The 24,163-nt window shown below is 48.9% G+C and overlaps 1 protein-coding gene across 1 annotated transcript in view; it reads left to right on the top strand.

The window, feature by feature from the left end:
* HIC2 (HIC ZBTB transcriptional repressor 2) overlaps positions 1-12,436 on the top strand; it is a 35,108-nt gene extending 22,672 nt beyond the window's left edge. Inside the window, exons 2-3 of the mRNA XM_081284503.1 lie at positions 4,037-4,134; positions 5,869-12,436. Of these exons, the coding sequence (XP_081140629.1) occupies positions 4,109-4,134; positions 5,869-7,699 (1,857 nt within the window). The 5' untranslated portion in view covers positions 4,037-4,108 and the 3' untranslated portion in view covers positions 7,700-12,436. The remainder of the gene's footprint in view (positions 1-4,036; positions 4,135-5,868) is intronic.
* The last annotated feature ends 11,727 nt before the right edge of the window (positions 12,437-24,163 follow it).

Raw genomic sequence — 24,163 nt, 5'->3', positions numbered from 1 at the left:
GTGTTCTGATTCTTGAATAAGACTTCTACTTTGTCAAATACTGAGATTCATCCATGTTTGGGTATCATTCTGCCCCCTTTTTTTCTCCTTTCTTTTTTAAAAATAATATCTACTTATTTGCTGGTTGCAGTGCTGCATGCTGTAATCCCAGTGCCTCAGGAGGCTGAAGCAGGAAAATTGAGTTTCAGTTCAGCCTCAGCAACTAGTGAGACCCTGTCTCAAATAAAAAGGGCTAGGGAGATAACTTGATGGTAAACTGCTCCTGGGTTCAACACCTGGTATGGGGGGCAGTAATACTCATTTTAAATATATGACACAGAAATGAACATACAGATGGTTCTTGACTAATTCATTCTCTCTCTCTCTCTCTCTCTCTCTCTCTCTCTCTCTCTCTCTCTGGTAGGGGATTGAACTCAGGGGCACTCAACCACTGAGCCACATCCCCAGACCTTTTTTGTATTTATTTAGAGATAGGGTCTCCCTGAGTTGACCACTGAGCCACATCCCCAGCTCTATTTTGTATTTTATTTAGAGACAGGGTCTCACTGAGTTGCTTAGCGCCTTGCTGTTGCTGAGACTGGCTTTGAACTTGGATCCTCCTGTCTCAGTTTCCTGAGGTTCCTAACTTATTTTTTTGTTTGTCTTATAACTTCTTTTTTTTCTTAATTTTTATTGGTGCATTATAATTATATTAATGGATTTTGTTGTAATTGACAACAAATTTCTGCTTTATGATGGTACAAAAGTGATAAAGCATTCAGTAGAAATTATGCTTTAAATTTTGAATTTATATATCCTGGGCTATCAATAATGTGATATGCTCCCTCTCTTACAGTGCTGGGCAGGGGCAAGAGCCATAGCTCCTGGTCAGCCTAGTGATTACAAAGGAAAACCACTGATGCTCTACAGTGTTTTATGTTGCTAAATTGTGATGTTCAATAATGTAAGTGGATTAAGTGTTTTTTAAGTTTATGATTTTTTTTTAAAGGGAGAGAGAGAATATTTTTTTTTTTAATATTTATTTTTTAGTTTTCGGCGGACACAACATCTTTGTTTGTATGTGGTGTTGAGGATCGAACCGGGCCACATGCATGCCAGGCCAGCGTGCTACTGCTTGAGCCACATCCCCAGCCCCTAAGTTTATGATGTTTTTAACAATGGTTTTATTGGAATGTGACCCATCATAAGTCAAGGTACATCTGTACAAACAGTCTAGTTTGGATAGTCCCATTCCTGAGAGATAATCTCATTTTGCAGTTGGGTGTGCATTCCCCAAGGTGGGACTTGCTGGGTTGGATGGGGCCAGAACTTCCAGAATGGATGCGTTGTAGGAGGGTGGACAGGGGTCTGTGGGGTAGGGTTGGGAGTTCTGGTGGCTCCCTGGCTTAGCTCTACAGCCCTGGCTCCACTCAGGCATGTGCTGCCAGTGGCTTGAAAGACTAGGGTATCTCAATGCTGTGCCAGCCAGTCTGGGTCCTGGGCCTCCCTTCATTGTGGGGGATGGGCCTTCTACACTGTGATATGAATGGGGAGGGGAGGAAAAGGAGGGCAGGTGGGTATTGACCATTCATCCCACCAACACAATCATATGTCTGTCTAATCAGGGTTCTGGGAACATATCCCAGAATCTTTTTATTATTTCCACCATACCTTCTATGTTCACGGGAGAGTGAACTGGCCTGTGCCTGCTGAGGTCAGCCTGGCTAGGACCCACCCATAGGGGTAACCTGGAGTTGAGGGTTCCTAACCAAGGAGGGAGTTGCTGTGCCGTTTCACCTCTTCCTGACCTTCTCCTAGGTACCCTGAAGGTTCTGTCCTTTGGAGGGGCTAGGTGGTAGCCTTAAAAGAGTACCTGGACAGCAGTGAGATCCCAGGCCTGCTATGCCAGCATTCTGGCCAGCAATGGGTCTGGGCTGGATGTGCTGTCCTTGGGATTGATAGGCACACTGCCTGGGCCTACTGCCAGAGATTGCTAAGTGCCAACCTGTCCTCCCTGTGCCACCTGTCTGTGACTCCTGCCAGCACAGGGCATCAGCCCTTGAACTGAGGTTTTCCTGGGATGGTGGTGATCCTGGTGCTGTTTCCAGGTCCTTGACACTCCCACAGTTTATGGCCTTTCCATAACTGTTTGCTGCTACTGTGCCTTTTGGAGAGTGGATAGAGTGGGGATCTCTGGCCATCTTCATTTGGGTAGGGAAGAAAAGAGCAATGCTTTGTAGACTTATATACAGCAGTATATAAGTCTATATGGGTATATAGCAGGGTGTTATATATATGGGTAATACAGCAGGATGGTATGTGGTCCTCTCTTAGGAGGTGAGGATATGTTGTCTCTTGTAGGTATAGTTGATGGCCCAGACTGGCAGGCTGGGAGGGCAGCTTTGTGCTTGCTGTGAGCTCTAAACAGGAGGGTCCCCCTCCCCCTTTGAAGAGCATTTCTGGTGGAGGGTACAGGAAGTTAGCCTTGTCCCTTTCTGCTAGGTGTCACATCTAACTCAGCCTGGGGTCCTCTCCTTCCCTGACTGGGAAACCTTATTCAGTTAATCAGCCTAACCTGGGTTAGTGAAGTACCTGGCAGGGCCAGGTAGTAGGCACCCAGAGGGCATTCCTACCCCCAAGGTGCTCAGTTGTCCCGGAGTCCTCTATTTTGTCACTTACTCCCTGCACAGTGTCTAGTAGCTGGCCTGAACTCTGCTACAGACAGGTTCATCTGGTGAGTAAATGTTGGCAGGGCTCTGGCTGATCCCAGATATGAGGAAAGCCAGGCAAGGAGCAGGTTAATTGACCCAAAGGTATCTAGCAGATTCGAATGCTAGCCTTGACTTCCTGTTAGTCTTCAGGTCCACTCTTCACCAACCATTGTTTTGGTGGTCTCCACCCCCCTTCCAAAGCTGTGCTCTGCCCCATTCCTTTTACAGAGACTTAACAGCTACTTTTGGGTGAGGGGTCCAGCCCTAGTTATCATTCAACACAAGAGTTCTTGGCTCCCAGACCTCTGTATTTTCAGAATTGGTTCAGCTGCCCTCAGGGCCTTTGGTGGGATCCTGGGCCAATCTTATTCACCTCCTGCCAGTCCCCCTCCCCCCCAAGAGGGGAGCTGCATGGGGAGACAGCTGGTAGTCTGAAGCCTAGCCTCCTGGCTGAGGCCTGCACCCCGGGTCTGGTCACATTCCTGAGGGACCTGCTGAGCCTCCCTGGCCCTGGGGGTGGCGTGGGGGAAGGGCAGGCAGGGATGGGCTCCAGACTGTTGCAGGCCCCCTCCCCCACCCCTGGCTCCATTCCAAGAGAGCCCAGTCTGGCCTGTGGGGTGCAGGGACTCAGAACCTTAGGATCCCTCTCCTGTGGGACCCAGAGCTCTGAGGGGGAGAGGGAGAGAGGGAGCCTACTCTTATCTGACTGCACTGCCAGCAGCTTCTGCAGGAGGCTGGTATTGAAAGACTGAGCCTGAGGCTGGGACAATCCCTCAAGCAGTAAAACCTCCTGAGAGGGAAGGCCCTTGTGTTTAGGATGGGCAGGAAAGGGCTGGGCCCTCTAGGCCTAGAGGGGGCAAGAGCACATCTGAGAGGGAAGCAGGGGAGCCAGAGCGGTTGAGACTGGTTCTTACAAATAGCCCTTGCACAAGTGGCTCCAATTTTGACCTTTTGTTATGTAAATGTGACCAGCCTGGGAAGGACCTTGCCCAAGCCTCCTTGCCATCTCATCTGCTTGTCTGGAATTGTATCCCTGCCACCAGCATCCCCAGGTCTAGGTGGCCCCTGAGGTATCCTAAATCTCCAGGGTATATGTGTTGGTGGATAGGTAGTGCCCACCTAGCTTCTCAGATCTTGTCTTTTAACTCCTCACTTTCCCTGCCATTGGGTGTGACTATAGGGCACCACTGTCCTGCTTGGCTGCACCTGGGTGTTCTAGCCAAAGACATCCTTCTGACCTTTCTGAAAATGAAGGATCCAGGGTCACCAATTGCCTCTCCTTCATGATCCCTCTCTTCCCCCCCTTCCCTTGCTGATGTGTGAGTAATTGTCTGTCTTCTCCCCAGATGACCAGGCATTGATGTACCCTCAGGAAGTCCACGCACTCAAGGAGGCCATCCCTGCTGGCTGCTGCTCACATGGTTTCTGGGCCCCTGGCACTCCGGTAGGCTGAAATGGAGACTTGGGGAAGGGAGAACAGCACCTGTTCTTTGTCCTTGGGGTTTTCTGGGCAGCTTACACAGCCCTGGCCTCTGTTCTGGCCTTGAAGTCTTTTGGGTTCATTCAGTTCAGGACAATGTCAAAGGAGCCCGGGGCCCACTGCCCAGGATTGGGGGGTTGTTGTGAATATGTGAGCTCTCCTGCCTTTTGCTTGTTCTCTCGCTAAACTTGGGGCACTAGGTATGCTGGGGACTGTCAAAGGTGTCACTGGCTTTGCCCTAGGGCCCAATGTGGAAGGTATGCCTTGGCTTCTTTGTCTCTGCCTAGTAGGTTAGGGGAACAAGGAGTGGAGAGTTAGTTCCTGAATGAGCCCTTTGGCAGGTGCTTGCTGTGGGGCTCTTGAGTGTTATTTTTGGGGGCATGTCACACCCATGTTCACTCACAGTGAGGTGTGGATCTGGGAAGAGCATTTGTGTTATGGGAGGGGAGGACAGGCTGTGGTAGGCATGACTGCTTCCAGGGCTCTGCTCCTGTGGGAGACAAAGCTGGGTGCTCTGGGAGGGGTGGGAGCACAAACACCTGGTGGTGGAAAGGTTTAGAGCTGTTCAGCTACTTACAGAGACTGTACCCTTAACAGCAGGCACAGAACTGCCTTGGGATGATCATTTCTTTCCTTCTGGGGCCCATTGTATACTTCCTTGCCTTTGTTTTCCCTGTGGGGTGCCTTGCTTGGCAGAGAAACTGCTCAGGTTGGGAGTCTGGTTGGACCTCATGAGCACACACTGCACCAGTGGGCTGATAAGTTCCTGTGGAGACTAGAGGCATCTGTGTGTTTATTACTTAATGACCTCAATTAGTGTTTGTGCCAGCCCATCTAGCAGGGGTCAGCTGGCTGCCTTTCCCAGTCACAGACAGTTATGGCCCTTAGAAAGGGTGCAGGGTTTAGGGGCTGGGGGTAGTGCCCCAGTGCTTGCCCCAACAAGGTCCTTCTCAATGTAGGTGGGCTCTGCAAAGACCAGAAGCCATGGGAGAGACTACAGTATGGTGGTGGTGGGTGGGAAGCAGGATTGGTACTCTTAGCACATCAGAAAGCCTGAGCCACCTCTTAAGAGGTACCCCAGTGTAGAGTAGAGGTTTCAGACCAGCAGATGTGTTTGATTTGGCCACATAGTATTTTTAAAAAGAATCTTCTTCTAATAGAGGGAGATGACTATGAAAATCTGAATTTCTAACTTGTCTAGAAAGTTGAAAACAGCCCTGTGGGCCTGCATGCTCCAGAGGGCTAGGTCTGTCTTACCAAGGGCTCTAGCTCCCCTACAGAGGCCTCTGTTCCTCAAATTCCATATCCACCTGCTAGTCATTTTGGGTTCCCTGCTTGTCCATGTGGGCCTGTGATTGATTTCTTTTAGTGTGGAGATAGTAGCCTATGTTCTGAAGTCAAATTCAGACCCCAGTTTTTCTGCTTGGCACCCTCCTTGCTTCATTTTCTTATCAGTGCAAATAGGTGTGGGGGAACGCTGTGTCCTTTCTCAAACAGTTTAAGTCTTTAATGAGGTGATCTGTATGTACAGTGCCTGCACACAGCAGGATTGAGTTTCTTCTCTGTGCCTAAGGGGGTAGGACTGAGTGCAGGTCTCAGCTACCTGGATAGTGCATAATTCCTTGAGTGCCATCCAGAGTTCCACTGTGCTCTAGGACCCTGGAGTGAGTTAACCTGTATGCCTGTTCTTGCCTACAGGTGGTGTGCGTGGGCAGGGCGTGGGGACATGGGGCCCGACATGGAGCTGCCCAGCCACTCAAAGCAGCTCCTGCTACAACTGAACCAGCAGAGGACCAAGGGCTTCCTGTGTGATGTCATCATCATGGTGGAGAACTCAATTTTCCGGGCCCATAAGAATGTTCTGGCTGCCAGTAGCATCTACTTCAAATCCCTGGTCCTGCACGACAACCTCATCAATCTGGACACAGACATGGTCAGCTCCACAGTATTCCAGCAGATCCTGGACTTCATCTACACAGGCAAGCTGCTGCCCAGCGACCAGCCAGCTGAGCCCAACTTCAGCACTCTTCTCACTGCCGCCAGCTACCTCCAGCTGCCTGAGTTGGCAGCCCTCTGCCGCCGCAAACTCAAGCGAGCTGGCAAGCCCTTTGGCTCTGGACGGGTTGGGGCTGCTGGCATGGGGCGACCATCCCGTAGCCAGCGGCTATCCACAGCCTCTGTTATCCAGGCTCGGTATCCAGGGCTTGCGGACGGGCGCAAAGGAACCCACACCCACCAGGAGCTCCCACCAGCCAAAGGCTCAGATGATGAGCTTTTTCTCAGTGGCTCCACCCAGGAGAGCACACATAGCCTGGGCCGGGGGGTCTGCCCAACCAGTGGAGAGGTAGGCCTAGGGGGCTGCAGTAGCAGCACCAATGGAAGCACTGGGGGCTGTGAACAGGAGCTGGGTCTTGACCTGTCCAAGAAGAGCCCACCCCTGCCCCCCACAACTCCCGTACCCCACCTCACCCCTGATGATCCAGCCCAGCTGAGCGACAGTCAGCAGGACTCACCACCTTCGGCCTCTGCCCTTCCCATTGCCAATAGTGCCTCTTATGCTGAGCTGGGAGGCACCCCTGATGAGTCCATGGATCTGGAGGGGGCTGAGGATAATCACCTGAGTCTGCTGGAGGGGTCAGGTGGGCAGCCTCGGAAGAGCCTCCGGCATTCATCCCGCAAGAAGGAGTGGAGCAAGAAGGATCCTGTGGCTGGCTCCCCTTTTGAGCGGAGAGAAGCAGGGCCCAAGGGCCCCTGCCCTGGAGAAGAGAGTGAGGGTCTTGGGGACAGGGTTCCCAATGGCATTCTATCTGGCAGTGTTGGGGGAGGAGGCCCCAGTGGGCCCTATGGGGATCCCCCATACCCTTGCAAGGAAGAGGAGGAAAATGGGAAGGACGGGAGTGAGGACAGTGGGCAGAGTGGTAGTGAGGGGGGCAGTGGCCACCCTGGTGCCCATTACATGTATCGGCAAGAGGGCTATGAGACAGTGTCATATGGAGACAACCTTTATGTGTGCATCCCTTGCGCCAAGGGCTTCCCCAGTTCTGAGCAGCTCAATGCCCACGTGGAGACACACACCGAGGAGGAGCTGTTCATCAAGGAGGAAGGGGCCTATGAAACTGGCAGCGGGGGTGCTGAGGAGGAGGCAGAGGACCTGTCGGCGCCCAGTGCAGCCTATGCTGCTGAGCCCCGGCCCTTCAAGTGCTCTGTCTGTGAGAAGACTTACAAAGACCCGGCTACTCTAAGGCAGCATGAGAAGACACACTGGCTGACGCGGCCCTTCCCTTGCAACATCTGTGGCAAGATGTTCACGCAGCGTGGCACCATGACCCGCCACATGCGAAGCCACCTGGGCCTGAAGCCCTTTGCCTGTGACGAATGTGGCATGCGTTTTACCCGCCAGTACCGCCTCACTGAGCACATGCGTGTGCACTCAGGTGAGAAGCCATATGAGTGCCAGCTCTGTGGGGGCAAGTTTACCCAGCAGCGTAACCTCATCAGCCACTTGCGCATGCACACCTCCCCCTCCTAGAAGCCAAAGACCCGCGGGCACCCTCTTCAGACTCACCACTTGGGAACCCACGGAAGAAGCCAGGAGGCAAGGCAGGTGGGGCTGGGACCCTGAGGTCCAGTGAGGCTCCTATCAGCTCCTCTGACCCAGCCTCCCCACATCCAGAGCTTTAATCTATAGTCTGTACCAAGGGAAGCCAAGAGGAGAGAAGCCGGCAGGCTTAGCTCCCTGTGTGTGTTGCTGGTGACCATTCTACCTCCCTGTCCCATCTAGGTCACCAGCTCCCTGTAAGGGCTTCTGCAGAGCCATTGGGAGTGGGTCACATGGGTCTTACTGAGACCTGGTCCCTTTCCTGCAGGTTGGGTTGGAGAAGGGGAGTAAGGGGTCCCTCTCAATGCTGGTGGGGGACAAGGCTGCCTGTAGCTGGGGTGGTATCTGGAGGAGGCCCCCCAAGCAGGGACTGGGTATGTGTGCGTGCACGTGTGCTTGTGTCTGTGTGCAGGCGCTTGTGACCCTGGCTCTGGGGAGCAGGTGCTGGGAGGACGGTTTCTCCTTCCCTCCTTGAGCCAGGGCAGCACTGCTCATTGGCGCTGGGATAGTCAGGGTGACCCCACCGCCTACCTCTCTACAACTAAAGAGCCCTCTGGGCCCATGTTGCTGTTATTCCTACTGATCTGTTCCTTTTTTTTTTTTTTTTTCAATTTTGAATTCTGTTTTTTAAACCAAAACAAACAATAGTTTATTTTCTTCCTGCCCCTTTGGGGCTGAGCCTGGGTCTGCAGACTGAATGTAATTGGGGCAGCTGCTCCTCCCCATTGTCCTCCCCTAGCCCTGGTGGGCACTGTGGAACACACCAGTGAGCCCACCTCTTCAGGCCCCAGAGCCCTTTTTGCCTAAAGGCTTCCCTGGTCTCCAGTACTATCTGGGCCGCCTCAGGAGTGCTTGCTTTTCCTATAGTTTCTGAGGAATATTCTTTGTCTAGAGGTACTTGTTTTTTATTAAGAGACTCCCCCGTGTAACGTTTATGGGACTGTTGGAACTGGAAGATTCATGGGGTGGGGGGAGGCTAGACTCGCTGCCAGGGCTGTCGGTACTCTCATTTTTCATTTCTGTGTGTGTGGGTAAGTGTATGGTGTGTGCAGTGTGTATGGACAGATGTTTCACTTTCTTTCCTCACTGAACAAGGTGGAGAGACTTCTGACCTTTTGCTACCTCTTGAGTTCATGACAACAGTATGTTGGTGACTGGCAGTTGAGGCCCCGATGCTTTTGTTTTCCTCTGGTGAGGTGAGTTGGGCTTGGGCTGGCCTGAGCGTCCCTCCTGGGCCTCAATGTTCTCTGAGGGGGCACCTGCTGCTCACTGGGCCTAGGTGAGAAATATGAACTGCTCACAAGGGGCAGGTACCCCAAGCCTCCTGAGCAGCACAGGAGCTTAGAGGAGGAAGCATCTCTGGGCAGTTCCCTGGCAGGGCCAGGATGAGGCGGAAGTGAGCCCCCACCCATCCTGTGCCCTAGCTTTGAGCTTGGGAGAGCAGTAGCCCCCTGCTTACCCAGTGAGGTGCAAGGAAGAGCTGACCAAAGCACTGGGGAACAGGATTAGCGCTTCTCAAGCAGTCGTGGCCCCCAGTGTGAGAGGCTTGCCATCACCCATGGGCTCAGCCCTTTCTGGAGTACCACCCTTTGCTCCTCAACACAGACTTCTCAGCCAGCCTCAAACACTTCCATGGGCCAAGCCAGGCTCAAGGCCAGACCAAGGTCACCATGCTCTGTCCTATGTCCTTGGCTAACTGGAGTCAGAGCTGGGCCAGCAGGCTTTATATTCATTTTGCTTCATGAATTTCTTGTCAGTTTTCTTTTGATTTTAAGTTTAGACCAAATAACTTCAGACTCATCCCTTACCCCACTTCTCTAGAGACCCTCCAGCTGAAAACAGCCTGAGTTCAGGGACCCAGTGGTGAACAGTGTATTCTTGGGAGTGAGGGAGCTCTGGCCACATTAGGGCTCCTGGCTGAGTCTTCCATGTGGTGCCTCCAGCCCTGAGCTTATTCCTCTTTGGGTGGGACACAGAGAATTGGGCCCTAGGTTTTAGTTTCAGCAAGTCAGGCTGAGCACCTGAGTGGAGGAGACCCCTGGGCTCCAGCTCACCCAGGGAGGGAGTGGGGCCATATAAGACTCCCTGCTCTTTTACCCCACCCCAACTCTCAGCACTTAAGCCACACGACACAAAGTCTGTACCGCCTGGGAATTGTGCACGCCCCTGGCCTCATGCATGGCCTCTTGGGCCATGGGCAGCTGCATCTGTGAGGTGACTCGAAAGTAGGTGATTCCTCTGCAGAACTTCAGGGACTGGGAGCAAAGCCCCCTCACTCAACGATGTCTTTGCGACATAGTATTGTACCCACCTTAGTATTGTATCAAGCCTTTTCTGTATTTTAATGAGAAAGCAAAACACTAGTTTCCTATTTAAGATTTTAAGGGTTTGTGGGGCGGGATGGGGTTGACACAACACTTAGTTTTGTTTTCTTTTCCTTTGATTCCATGTTGGGTGCGTGCTTGTGTGTGTGTATGTATGGAGATGTTAAGAGCCTCACAAGGAAATTAGGCCGTAGGATGCCAAGGCGGCTTACAGTTCTCTGCTTTAGTCACTTAATTCCTGAATGTTTCGGAGAAACAGGAAACAGAAAATAGCAGATGTCAATGTCCTGTAGGAAAGAAGAAAAAAAAGAAAAAAAGAAAAAAAAAAAAGGAAAGCTCATACCCAAATTCACAAAACCTATTTTTTAAACCAAAGCACATTTTGAATGAGTATGGAACCTCAATGGGCTCAGAAAAAAAAAAAGAGATGCTAATATATTTATCTCATTGTTTACATAAACTTTTACAGTTTCAGACCTCAACAGCTGTAAGGCCAGTCCCAGGGAATCCTCATCTTCTGCTGGGGGTCCTTCTGAGTTAGCCCTGGAATGGCTCATGGGCAGAGAAGGGCTGGAGAAGGGGCTGGAAGCCTCTGTGGGATCCACCTGAGCCTTCATCCTCATCCCTGGGGGCTCTCCAAGCCCAGCTGGCACCAAAGAGCTTAGGCCAGTGCTGATCAGCTCCTGAGGCCTCCTGGCCAGGACCTCCATAGTCCTGGCCAGCAGCGGGTGGCAATCAGCTCTGGTGACAGGACCTAAGTCTGGGTTTGGGCCCCAGGGTGGAGGTGAGCTCCCCCTCCTACTTTGCCAGTGATACTCAGGGGGTGAATTAATGTGAAGGTTTCACTCAAGCCAAAAAGCAGAGACCTTTGCACAGCTCAGTTGACTCCACTGGGCTTCCACCCCCCCCACCCCATGCAGGGGAAGAGGCTTACTGAGCCTGATCCTTACAACACAGACGGTGCAAACACTCTTAACAGTGTTGTTTTTGTATCAATATGTTTGTGCAGTGATGAATGTATTTATTTCTCAGACTTGGGGTGAATGAGCAAGTGGCAGGCCGGGTTCTGCCACTGCTCAATCCCACTGGACCGAGCCACAGCAAGGGCTCCTTCAGGATTGCAAAAAAGGAAAAAAGAAGTGATGAACCTTTAAGCAAATAAGAATCTCAGAGACTTGCAGCATAGCCATACACCTCAGCCTGTGAAATGAGCACTCTGGACCCAGATTGACTCCCGATTTCATACAGCCGGGGGTGTGTTTCCTGTCCGACACCACTGGGGGGTAGTGGGCCATTTGCCTGATGCCCCCAAACTGTCAGTATTCACTGGACTTCAGGCCCCTGTGCAGGAGTGCGATCTGGCTGGGTTTGCAGGCAGACAGACCCCTGCCCCCTCCTGTGGCCATCCTGATTGATGATGGGAGTGGAGGGGGGCTGGCCTGGGCAGCTAGAAGGGCAGGGCTCAGGGAACACGTGCTGCATCCGTCCTGCCCCCAGATTTGGGGGACAAAAGCTATAAGCACCAGACCTGAGAATAACAGGGGGGCTCAGCCCTGCCATGCCCTACTGAAGGGACCAAGGTTGTCCTGTTCCCCAGAGTCACACTGGGGCCATTGTTACTGAACCTGTGAATTGGATGCCAGGAATGAGGGAATGGAGAGGGACCTAACCAGAGCCTCAGTCTGACATTCCAAACTGGGTATGGTAGGAGCTGTGGGAATTGAGGCTGCCCAGGACCCCCCCTTCCTAGGATGCCCCCAGCTTCAGTCACCCCAGTTTAATTTTCTACCAGGAACCCCTCCCCCTACCTCACCTTGCTATTTATTGCTGTAATTTATTGACCTCAAGAATGCTGCATAACAGACCTCACTTGGGGGCAGGGAGGATCCCCAGGGCTCCCCCCCTCCACTTGGTGGGGCCCTGTGGGGCCAGGTGCTGAGGGGATCCTCTCTACCCCACCCATCATTTGCTTCCCCCCAGGGTCCCCAGGTTGGGCTCTGGCCCATTCACAAATACCTCGAGGGGAGGGGAAGAGATGGGGTTATAGCTGTTTTAATTGGAACCGGAAGAGGGATCATGTCCTAGTTTATACCCTTCCCAGAGAGGGGGAGGGATACCGGGATCGCACTCCTGTACTGGCCACCGCAGTTGTCACTCATCATTGAGTTCACTTCTCTCTAGAGTTTGGATAAATTCAGGTCAGAGCTGCAGGTATGCAGCCCTCCAGTGTCATAGAAAAGCGATTCGCCGATGACTGATCTCTCCAGAAGCGTGCAGTCTTAATGTACAGTGATGAGAAACTGTTATTTTATGATCTTTTCATTAAAAGCTTGATTGAAAATTATCCGGCATGAGCCTTTGTGCTTTATGTGACCATTCTTTGGTAAAGTGACAAGAGAGTTCCAAGGTCCTAGGAGGGTAAGACCTGGGATGGGCATCTGTCTACCCCCTTCTAGCTGGGGCTAGAGCCAGGTGCAGAGGTGTTTGTGGATCCTGAGCCAGGGAACTAACCATTCAGTGTCAACAATATAGACAACGTTGTCCTGAGCAGGCAGAAGCCATCCAGGAAAGAGCAGATGTGTGGACAGTTAAAAGTGGGTGTGGACCTGGTGGCTGGGATGAGGAGGAGGTCTGGCCAGTGCCCATGGCCCCTGTTCAGCAGTAGGGGTGAAGCCAATGAAGAGCTGGGACAGGGCTGGGGATGTAGCTCAAGCGGTAGCGCGCTGGCCTGGCATGCATGCGGCCCGGGTTCGACCCTCAGCACCACATACAAAGATATTGTGCCCGCCGATAACTAAAAAATAAATATTAAAAAAGTTCTCTCTCTCTCTCTCTCTCTCTCTACCTCTCTCTTTCTAAAAAAAAGCTGGGACAAGGGGAGTGCTTTGTTCTGCCATTGCTTCTTTCTGCTACTTGGTCTGAAGAGCAAGGAAAAGAGGATAGTATTTGTCTACTGGGGCCACTGGGGTGGAAATCCCTGAATGGAGACTCAGCAGGAGGAACTTGGATGGTCCCAGGAAGGTGATTGCCAACAGAGACCCCTGAGTGGACAGCAGACATCCATGGTAGCTCCAGGGCAGCAGCAGATGAGCCCCATGACCCTAGACCTCAAAAAAGAATGTTTATGTTAATTTAAATCTTAGTAAGTTCTGTTCAATTGTTTAATTTTTTTTTTTTTAATCAAAGTAACTTCTGAACACAGTTTAATTGAATGGTGCTTAAGGAAAAAAGTCTATGCTGGGCACAGTGGTGCACACACCTGCAATTCCAGTGACTCAGGAGGCTGAGGCAGGAGGATTATAAGTTTGAGGCCAGCCTTGGCAATTTAGCCAGACCCTGTCTCAAAAAAAAAAAAAAAAAGTACAAAGGGCTGGGGGTGTAGATCAGTGGTAGAATACCCCTGGGTTCAATCTAAAGTACCAAGGTTTGATGTTCCTCTCAACCCATCCCATTTTGTATAATCAACACTTTTAATTCAGCACTTTCTTTTGCCTTTGTCTCCACATTTCTAAATACTATTAAATGTCTCTTTCATTTAGAGAATACATGCAAGGTGCATTTTGCCAAATCATACTCATTATCACCTCATAAGCTTGTTTACTGCTGAGCCAGGGTCTTCACATCCTTTTTTTTTTTTTTGGTAGATGGACAGAATGCTTTTATTTTGTTTATTTTTTATGTGGTGCTGAGGCTCAAACCCAGTGCCTCACATATGCTAGGCAAATGCTCTGCCACTGAACTAACATCATAGTCCCTTTAATCTTTTTTTGTGCAACTTATTTTTGTTGAGGTTAATAATCTGATTGGCTCACTTTTGAAGGGGAGTGCTGGGGATTAAACACAAGGTTTCATGGGTTCTAGGCAAGCACTGTACCACTGAGCTACTTTCCGAGGCCTCAGTTGCTCACTTTGATTTGTTTCCCTTCCATCACATTTTGGCTTTGTGAAATGCCTCCAGTACAGCTTTCTATGCAGACACTCTATTCTTTTTTTTTTTTTTTTTTTCTGGAAGCCTGTGGGTATCCTGGACAGGTATGGGCCAGAGTTCTTCCTGCCTTTGTTCCTACATTGAAAGCCCTGTCTTCTGGGTTCTGTGTGTGTTCTTTCCTGCATGCTTGTCTTGGTAGCTCATTTCCTTTAGTACCATCCTGAGGAAGACTACATGGAAAGTAGGTTTTTTTGAGATGTTGAATGTTGAAAATGCTTTTAAGCTATATGAATTTGATAGTTTGCAAATCAAATTGTAGATAGGAATATTTGAAGGTATCCTCATGTCTTTCTAAAAGGACATTTACTAAGCTGTACAGCAAAAGTAGGAAGCTTTTGAATGGCTCTTTGCCAAAACAACCTTTTTTTTTTTTTTTTAAGAGAGAGTGAGAGAGGAGAGAGAGAGAGAGAGAATTTTTAATATTTATTTTTTAGTTCTCGGCAGACACAACATCTTTGTTGGTATGTGGTGCTGAGGATCAAACTCGGGCCGCACGCATGCCAGGTGAGCGCGCTACCGCTTGAGCCACATCCCCAGCCCACAACCTGTTTTTTTTTTTTTTTTTTTTTAAAGAGAGAGAGAGAATTTTAATATTTATTTTTTAGTTCTCGGCAGACACAACATCTTTGTTGGTATGTGGTGCTGAGGATCGAACCCGGGCCGCACGCATGCCAGGCGAGCGCGCTACCGCTTGAGCCACATCCCCAGCCCCTCACAACCTGTTTAAAAAAAAAAAAAAAAAAAAAAAACAGGTGGTGTCATTAAAAGTTCTCAGGTACTGCTTGGCATGGTGGCACACATCTGTAATCATAGGTACTTGAGATGCTAAGGCAAGAGTTCTGAAAGTTCAAGGTCAGGCTGGGCAATTTACTGAAACCCTGTCTCAAAATGAAAAAAAAAGGACTGGGGCCAGTGCAGTGGTGCAGCCCATAACCCCAGTGACTCAGGAGGCTCAGAAAGGAGAATCACAAGTTTGAGGCCAACCTCAGCAACTTGGATTCAGTCTAACAAAAGGCTGGTGGCAGAGTGCTTGCCTGGCATGTGTGAGGCACTGGGTTTGATCCTTAGCACCACATAAAAAAAATAAAAAAAACAAAGGCATGCTGTCCATCTACAACAACAAGAGGACTGGGGAGGTAACTAGGTAGTAAAGAACCCCTAGGTTCACTCCCCAGTATTAAAAAAAAAGGGGGGGAATGTAGCTCAGAGACATCGATCTTGGGTTCAATCTCCAATGCCATCAAGGAAGCACAAAAATGTTCTCAGGTGTTGGGCTACAAATTACTGCTGATGATTATGGGGTGCTGTACCCTCCTCCATCGCTTCTTAGATAATATATGACATCCACACTGATCACCTTTCCAAAATCTAATTAAGAAAGTGTGGGTGTGTACAAGACTTACACTCTAGCAGCCTGGAATCTTGTCCTGTAGCCCTTGCCTGGGCACCTAGTCATGCTGCCTGACAACCTATCCTCAGCCCAAGCCTAGGGAAGAAAGGAGCCATCTGGGAGGCACAGGAAGCTCCCACAGACCAGGAAATTGCACAGAAGGGGGAGGTCACCAATTAATAGCATGGGGACCAGGACTGAGGAAGAATGATGGCCAGGCCAAGGGGAATTCAGGTGGAGGCAGTATTGTAGGTTGCAGATTCCCCAAGAGACCAGAAAGCCTGCATGCCCTAGATTACCCAGGGCATGCAGAAGCTAATTAAGATGAGCTCTGGGGGCTGGGGTTGTGGCTTAGCGGTAGAGCGCTTACCTAGCACATACAAGGTAAAGAACCCCTGGGTTCAGTCCCCAGTATTTAAAAAAAGAAAAAGATCCTCATCACCACATAAAAATAAATAAATAAAATAAAGTTAATGTGTCCTACTACAATTTAAAAAATGATGAACTCTGAGCGAGTATGGTGGTGATCCCAGCAACTCAGGAGGCTGAGGCAGGACAATTGCAAAGTTAAGGCTAGTCTCAGCAACTAAGCAAGGCACTCAGCAACTTAGATCTTGTCTCAAAAAATAAAAAGGGCCAGGGACATGGCTCAGTGATTAAGCACCCTTTGGGTTCAGTTTCTACTCGGAAAAAAAAAGGTGGGGGTTTGGGGGCTCTGGCCTATAGAAATCAGACCAGTGGGGAGGGCTAGGGCAGATCCTCAGGACTGTCTAGGACCTTGGCAGACGTTGTCCATATGCAGGAGTCTAGTCTGCCCTGGGGACTTGGGCTGTTCTCAGCATTGAGCGGCTGCTTATTGTGCAGGAAGCACAGCTATCCAGTCAGAAGGAAAGCTGTTGTGCTGTTGAGAGCCCTGCTCTGGGCCACTGGTCTGGTGGATAAGCTTGTATTTTCCTTGACCCAGCTGCTGTGAGTCTTCTTGAGAAATTTAGGAAAATGTCAGCCATGAACAGTTTGGGGATTAATCTATTTCATGTTCAGTTCCTCTTTTTAGTCACAAGGAACAAAGCTGATCATGCCTGGTATGAGATTAGGGCCAGTACCAATCATTGCTGACCTGTTAGGAGGCTGTGCATCTAAGTCATTTCAGAGGAGCATCATCTTTATGTGTATTGTGTTCTGAGTCCTGAAGTTGCACAGATGTGGTTCCTTATTTCTTGGATCCTGTTTCCATAGGAGAGCCAGGTAGATGAGGATAACAACAATGGGAATAAACACGACCAGACCTCACCTTATCAAGCCCCTCCTTCAGATGCTTAACAGTATGAGCTCATTTGCTTGACTCAATGCTCAGAGGTACGGTCTGTGTTTCACCCCCAGTTTGCTGGTGTCACCTAGTCAGAGAGCCACTGCCTGGGATCGGCACTCAGTTGTTCCTCATCTGGGAGGGTCTAACCTGATACAGTGGCAGTGGGAATGATGTGCTGGGGTAAAAACATTGAATTCAAAGGTGGGGTGGACTTGTCTGGCTCTTGCTGGAAGCTTACCTGTGGTCAGAGAAACGGTGAGGGGCTGCAATTGAGACACATGCCAGGCACCATCCAGGTCATGAAGGACTTTAAAGGCCAAATCATAGCAGGATTTGATAGGGAGGAAGGAGTCAGATTCACCTTCTTCTCACTACAGGACATCCCCAGGGGATTCTGTCGAAAGATGGCTCTCACCCTGATGCTTAGTAAGGCCACCAGGAGCCTACAGTAGTTAGTGCAGGTAGAGACTGTGATTAAGCACCCTTTGGGTTCAGTTTCTACTACCAAAAAAAAAAAAAAAAAAAGTGCAGGCAGGTGTGACCCTGCATCTGAGTTGGCAGGGAGGTGGTTGTTTCCATCTTAGCCTGGCCTATGTTGGTATTCTCACAGAAGCATTCTCTAGGCCATGGTATGTGTGCCTCCCAGGAAGCAGGGCAGCACTGTTCTCAGATTCCCCCACCCCTATTCTTCCTACCCTGCTTGTACCAGAGCACTATAGCAAACCTGAGGTCTCACCTTCATGTGTTCCCATATGGCCTGTCTGCTCTTGGGGAAGGAGACACAGCAAAGGAAGATGAATGTTGTCCAGCTTCCGTCCCTTGGGAGGAGGCAGGAGGCACTATTGGGGAACTTGCTCAGAGTTGGAAGGAGGGACAGCTGTATGGCCTGCCTTCTGTCTGCCTTGATAATCAGTGGCCTCAGCAGGCATCCATGTGATAGGGATACAGGTGTCCAGGTGTGTCTCTGCAGACAGGAGGGGAGGCAAGGGAGGCCTGAGGGTGAAGGGCAGATTTTCCATACATGGGCAAGGGGTTGGTTGTGGTTCATCAGAACAACATGGCTTGGGGACACACCTGCCAATGCTATAAATCCTAGCACCTCCCAATAATAGCCTGGGCCCTTGGTCAAGATATCAGAACTCAGCAGTGAAAACATGAGCTTCATTTGTCCATTCAATACCAATTTATATGCCAGGCTCCATCCCAGTCAAGTTCCTGCTCCGGGTAATAAGAAATGTACCTGAGCAATACTGAAAGCCATGGGCATGAAGACAAAGGAAGTTGCATTTTGGGGTGGGGTGGGAGGGAAGGCTTCCCCAAGAAATGGGATTAGGATGAAGCCCAAAAGAAGTGATGAGGGACTGGGCAGAGGAAGGAGCAGTTGCCCAGGCCACAGACCCTGCAGCAGGCATATGTGTCTGAGGAGTGGCAGGAGGCAGTTTTCTGGGCCCTGTGGTCCATCAATGGGAGGAGCCATATAGCTGGTGCTGGGCCTTGCAAACTTGTAGGAGTTTGGACTTGTACTTCATAAGGTGGAAGCCACTGAAGGGTTTAGTGGCCCTTCTGGCTGCTGTGGGAAGATGTAGGGGGGCAAACAGACTATTAGGGGATTCATGAATGATCCAGTCCAGAGTGGTGGCATCGGAGGTGGTTAGAAGAGGGCAGAATTGGATGTTCTCTGAAAGCCTATTTAAAAGATACGTCCGAGTCACCAACTGAGCAACAGAGGTCTGAGTGCTTGACAAGCAGCAGTTTGTTTACTCTTTGTAAATATCAGATAAGGCAGGTGACCTCCCCACTCATAGGCAAGTAGGTGGAGGTATAGATAGGCCAGGAGTTGGTGATAGAGGGGATCCCAGTACTGGAAGGTGGTTGCAGGAGGAGTGTGTGAGGAGATGGGAAGCATGACACCTTCAGGGATTCTAGGCCCAGCAACTAGAGGAGAGGTAGCAGGACCAAGGAAGGGAGTTTCTGTGGGCTGTGCTGAGGGCCTTCTCGTAGGGATGAGCAGGGAGTTGGATAGGTAGGAATCTAGTCTTGAGGTGGGATGTGGGCATCACAGTGGAGAGATGGCTAACCCCAGGACACAGAGTGAGAGAGGACACTGAGAGAGGGAGGAAGAGTGAGCCCCGAGGGATGACTGAGAGGCTGGAAGGGGCCAGAGTCCAGGAGAACGAATGTCACCTGGCTGAATGTGGTGAGTTGAGGTGTGTGTGGGGGGGTCAGAGAGAACCTGGAATTGATCCTAAGGGAAGCAACTAAATGAATTATTGGTTGGAATAGTGGTTTCTTTTCCCTTCCCCTTCCCAGTAGAAAAAAAGGAATAAATAAAAAACCTCATCATCTAAACTTCAGAAGTGACTGCTAGGTCATATATAATTGAATCCTCAACAATTAAAATAGGGAGCTTGGGGCTGGGGTTATAGCTCAGAGGTAGAGCACTGGCCTCACACATGGGAGGCACTGTGTTCATTCCTCAGTACCACATAAAAATAAAATAAAGATATTGTGTCTATCTTAAAAAAAATCTTAAAATTAAATAGGGAGCTCTATGTGAATAAAGACTGATGATAGAAATTGGGTTAGGATTGTGGCTCAGTGGTAGAGCACTTGCCTAGCACATGTGAGGCCCTGGGTTTGATTCTCAGCACCACATATAAGTAAGTAAATTAAATAAAGGCACTATGTCAACTACAAAAAAAAAATTTTTTTTTAAAGGGTTAGGGAGGGCCTGGGGTTATGGCTCAGTGGTAGAGTGTTCACCTAGCATGCACAAGGCACTGGGTTCGATCCTCAGCACCACAAAAATGTAAAATAAAGATATTGTGTCCACCTAAAACTTAAGAATAAATATCTTTTTTTAAGAGAAAGTGAGAGAGGGAGAGAGAGAGAGAGAATTTTAATATTTATTTTTTAGTTATCGGCAGACACAACATCTTTGTTTGTATGTGGTGCTGAGGATTGAACCCGGGCTGCACGCATGCCAGGCAAGCGTGCCACCGCTTGAGCCACATCCCCAGCCCAAGAATAAATATCTTTATTCAGTGATCGAGTACTTGCCTAGCATGTTGATGGGTTTCCAGCACTGCAACTAACAACAAAACAACAAAAATATCTATTTTTGGACAGGGTTGAGTATCCTTTGTTCAAAATGCTTGGAAACAGAAGCATTTCAGATTTCAAAGATTTTTTTATTTTGAAATATTTGCATAGACTTTACCAGTTGAGCACCCCTAATCCAAAAACTGGAAAAGGAAATGTGCTGATAATACTCAGAAAATTTTGGTTTTCAATGGCAGGTATTGTGGCATGTCTATGGTCCCAACTACTGGGGAGAATCCTTGAGCTCATGAGTTGGAGACAAGCCTGGACAACATAGAGACCACACCCCACCCCTACTGTGCAAAAATAAGTAGAGATTAAGTTTTGGAACATTTTGGATTTGGAATTTTCAAATTACAGACTGCATAACCCATGTGTGATTTATGAAAAGACTAAAATGTAGTTCAATCTGAAAGTGAGAGAACGTCAACAGGCTGGAAGAGGGGGAAGGACTCAAGTACTAGAGAACTTTGTATGAGAATGGGAAAGGAGGGTTTGAATTTTATTTTAATTTTTTCAGTGTTGGGGATGGAATCTACTGAGCTATATCCCCAACTTCATTATCTTGTTATAGCACAGATTACTTAAATAGTTTTCTATTATTCTCAAAAATAACTAAGGTCGGTAAAAGAGGCATAGATTTTATAAATGTTCTTTCTGTTATTTACTAGATTTTTCCTCTGCTGTTACTGGGGATTGAATTCAGGGTTACTCTACCACTAAGCTAAATTCCAAGCCCCCCCACCCCACTTTTTAATTTTTTTTTTTAGTTGTTGTGGAACACATGCCTTTATTTTATTCATTTTTATGTGGTGCTGAGGATCAAACCCAGTGCCTTGCACATGCTAGGCAAGTGCTCTACCGCTGAGCCACAACCCCAGCCCCCACTTTTTAAAAAAATATTTTTTTTAGTTGTCAATGGGTCTTTATTTATTTATATGTGGTGCTGAGAATTGAACCCAGTGCCTCTCAAATGCTAGGCAAACACTCTACCACTGAGCTATAACCCCAGCCCCCCAGCCCTTTTTTATTTTGAGACAGGGATCCATTAAGGTGCCTAGGCTGTCCTCAAACTTTTGATCTTCCTCCCTCAACTTCCTAAGTACCTGGGACTATAGCCACTGTGCCTGGCTGAGCAGACATTTATTGATTTCTTAGCTTATCCTGAAGGTCTCACAGGACTATATAATAAATATAAAAGTAAATATTAGACATTTAATAGTGAAGACCACCATTGATTTACCCCACACACCCAAAGGGATTAAATCACTGAACTACATCCCCAGCGCCCCCCCACCCTTTTTTTGCAGGGTGTACTGGGGAATGAACTCAGGGGCACTCAACCACTGATCTACATTCCCAGCCCTATTTTGTATTTTATTTAGACACAGGGTCTCACTGAGTTGCTGATGTTGGCTTTGATCTTGTGATTCTGTCTCAGCCTCCCCAGCAGCTGGGATTACAGGCGTGCACCATTGTGCCTAGCCTCACTCCCCTTTTAAAAAATTTGGGACATGTTCTCACTAAGTTGCTTTGGGCCTTGATAAGTTGCTGAGGCTGACCTTGATTTTGTGATTCTCCTGCCTTAGCCTTCCAAGTTGCTGGATTACAGGTGTACACAACCATGTCCAGCCCACAGCTTCCTTTGAAGTAGAGAGATGAATAGATGTGCCTGACACCTGTGGAAGAACCCCTCAGCTATGGAATTCAGGTACTTGCTTACACACACTTGTAATACCAGCTACTTGGTAGGCTGAAGAACGAGGATTCCAAGTTTAAGGCCAGCCTAGGCAATTTAGCAAGACAGTGTCTTAAAATAAAAAATAAAAAGGGTTAAAATATAGCTCAGAGGCAGAGTGCCTCTGGGTTTGTTTCCCAGTACCATAAAAAAAAAATCTAGCACGCCAATGTGCATTTTTGCGCTCATGTGCTCTCTCTCTTTCTGTTGTGCTGAGGATGGAATATGGGGTCGTGCTAGGCAAGCATTGTGCCACTTATTTATAGCCCTTGTCCTAAAATTCTCCCAGCTTTTTAAATGTTTTGTTTGGTTTGAGACCTGGTCTCAGTAATTGGCTCAGGCTGGCCTCTAAGTTCTGGGCTCAGGTGATCCTCTCTTACCAGCTTCCTTAGTCGCTGGGACTATAGGCATGCCACCACCCTAACTGGTTGCTTTTCTATGGTTAAAAACATTTATAAAGTACTATTCATGAATGTTGGAGGGGGTGTGCCCACAGGTACTAGGCTGCTTATGATCAGCTGTAATTCTGACTTCATTACACCTTTAGAAAATCTGTGCAGGGTGGTCATTCCGACCACCCTCACTCCTGTTCTGTGCCTGAGAACAACTGGTGTCCCAGAGGAATGCCCAGGGAGCGGGCCTTGCCATGAAGGGAGGAGGCAGCTCCTAACCAGAAATGTTCATGGAAAGGAGGATATTGAAACTGAGTCCTGAAAAAAGAACAGAAATGGTCCAAAACAGACACAGGTGGGTGGGTGGAGGCAGATGATTCTGGCAGAGGGCGCAACATCCAGCATCACAGAAGCACAGAGGTTAGGAAAGCAACACTGCCACTGGGTTTGGGAGAGTTGGGGCTTCAGAACTAGCCCACTGGACTGTGGTTGGGGTTTGCAGGTAGGGTGGGAGTAGGGTTCCCCACAGTTCCCCATGGATCTTTAAGTTACTAAGGTCAAGAGGCTTTCTGTTCCCTTGATTCCTGCCACCTGTGCCTCTTCCCGGCAGTCATGCAGCCCAAATTTCCCCAAGAGGCATAATTAGCAACAGGCTGAGATTTTAGGGTCCAGATGCAGGGTGGGGGTGGAATGGGAATGAGTGGGGAGGAAGCTGGATTTCACCCACATTTGGTCATCCCACCTGCCCATGGTATAACTCCTCCCAAGCTGCAGAAAAGTAAACCCAGGGACCAAGGCAATGTCATTGTCTTTATGGCTAGATACTTCCAACTTTTCACTTGTAACTCATAAGGGGACACTGCCTAGATACCTCTCATGCTGAGCCTCAGTTTCTGCATCTGTAAAAAGGGGTCGAAATGCTTATCCAGTGATAGGATCTGGAGACCTGCTGAGACCACAGGAAGAGGACGTGCAGGCTGGAGTCCTGATAGAAGAGGTGATTATGTGGGATGCTAGAGGTAAACTGCCAATCTAAATATCACCGTCCAGCAGTGCCTTTGTCAGCCTGCACCCTGAACTTTCTGGCAGGTGAAATTGGCCTCACAGGCTCTCAGTGCTGTGGTCCCTGCCATCTCTATGGCCACAGCATGGAGTACCAGCACCCATGGCCGCCCTGGAAAGATATGTCTTTTTTTTTTTTTTTTTTTTTTTTGTAGGTGGATATTATTATCTTTTTAAAAAATTATTTTTATGTGATGCTGAAGATCATACCCAGTGCCTCATATGTGCTAGGCAAGTACTCTGCCACTAAGCCATAACCCCAGTCTAGATGTCTTTTTTTTTTTTTCTTTTGGTGCTGGGGATTGAACCCAGGGCCTTATGCATGAGAGGGAAGTACTCTACCAACTGAGCTATATCCACAGCTCCCTGGATGTGTCTTTTTGAAACTACTAATCTCATGGTTAGCCTCTGGTGTGAAGCATCAGAGGTGGGCCCAACATCCTCCTGTTGGACTCAGACCTCCATGGCCATGCTAATATGGCCCCCAGTGCTCCCCTCAAAGCCACCATTAGGGGGTCCATGGAGTGATTGGGCCCTCCCGCTGTAAGACATGTGCATAGATCTCATTCCTTTCTGTATATGTGGAGTGGTAACTGCCCCCCCCCACCAAAAAACTATGTGCACAACTGGGCTCCTTAAAGACAGATACAATGGTGTAATGTGAATGGATTTACTTCCTAGGGCTGCTGTAATAAAACTCCACAAAAAACAGACATTCATTATCTCATAGCTTTGGAAACTGGAGGTCCAGGACAAGGTGGCAGCTGGGTTGCACTTCCTTTGAAGGCTATAGGGAAGCTCTGATCCAGGCATCTCTTCCAGCTTCTGGTACATCCTTGGCTGCTATAGCAGACTCCAGTCTTAACACAGAACACTGTTCTGTGTGTGAGCCTGTGCCCAAGTTCTGTTTTATTATAAGCACTACAGTCACTTTGGATTAGAGCCCAGTCTAATGAACCTATCTTTTCTTCTTTTTGTGATGTTAGGATTGAACTCAGAGCCTCATGCATGCTGGGCAAGTATTTTACCACTGAACTACACCCCAGTTCTTTTTTTTTTTTTAAGATATCTTTTTTTTTTTTTTTTTTTT

Source organism: Spermophilus citellus (genome assembly GCF_964194105.1).
Source record: "Spermophilus citellus genome assembly, chromosome: 3".
Classification (NCBI taxonomy): Eukaryota; Metazoa; Chordata; class Mammalia; order Rodentia; family Sciuridae; genus Spermophilus; species Spermophilus citellus.
The sequence above is the reverse complement of the archived record's forward strand: the minus strand, read 5'-3'. Positions and strand labels throughout refer to the sequence as shown.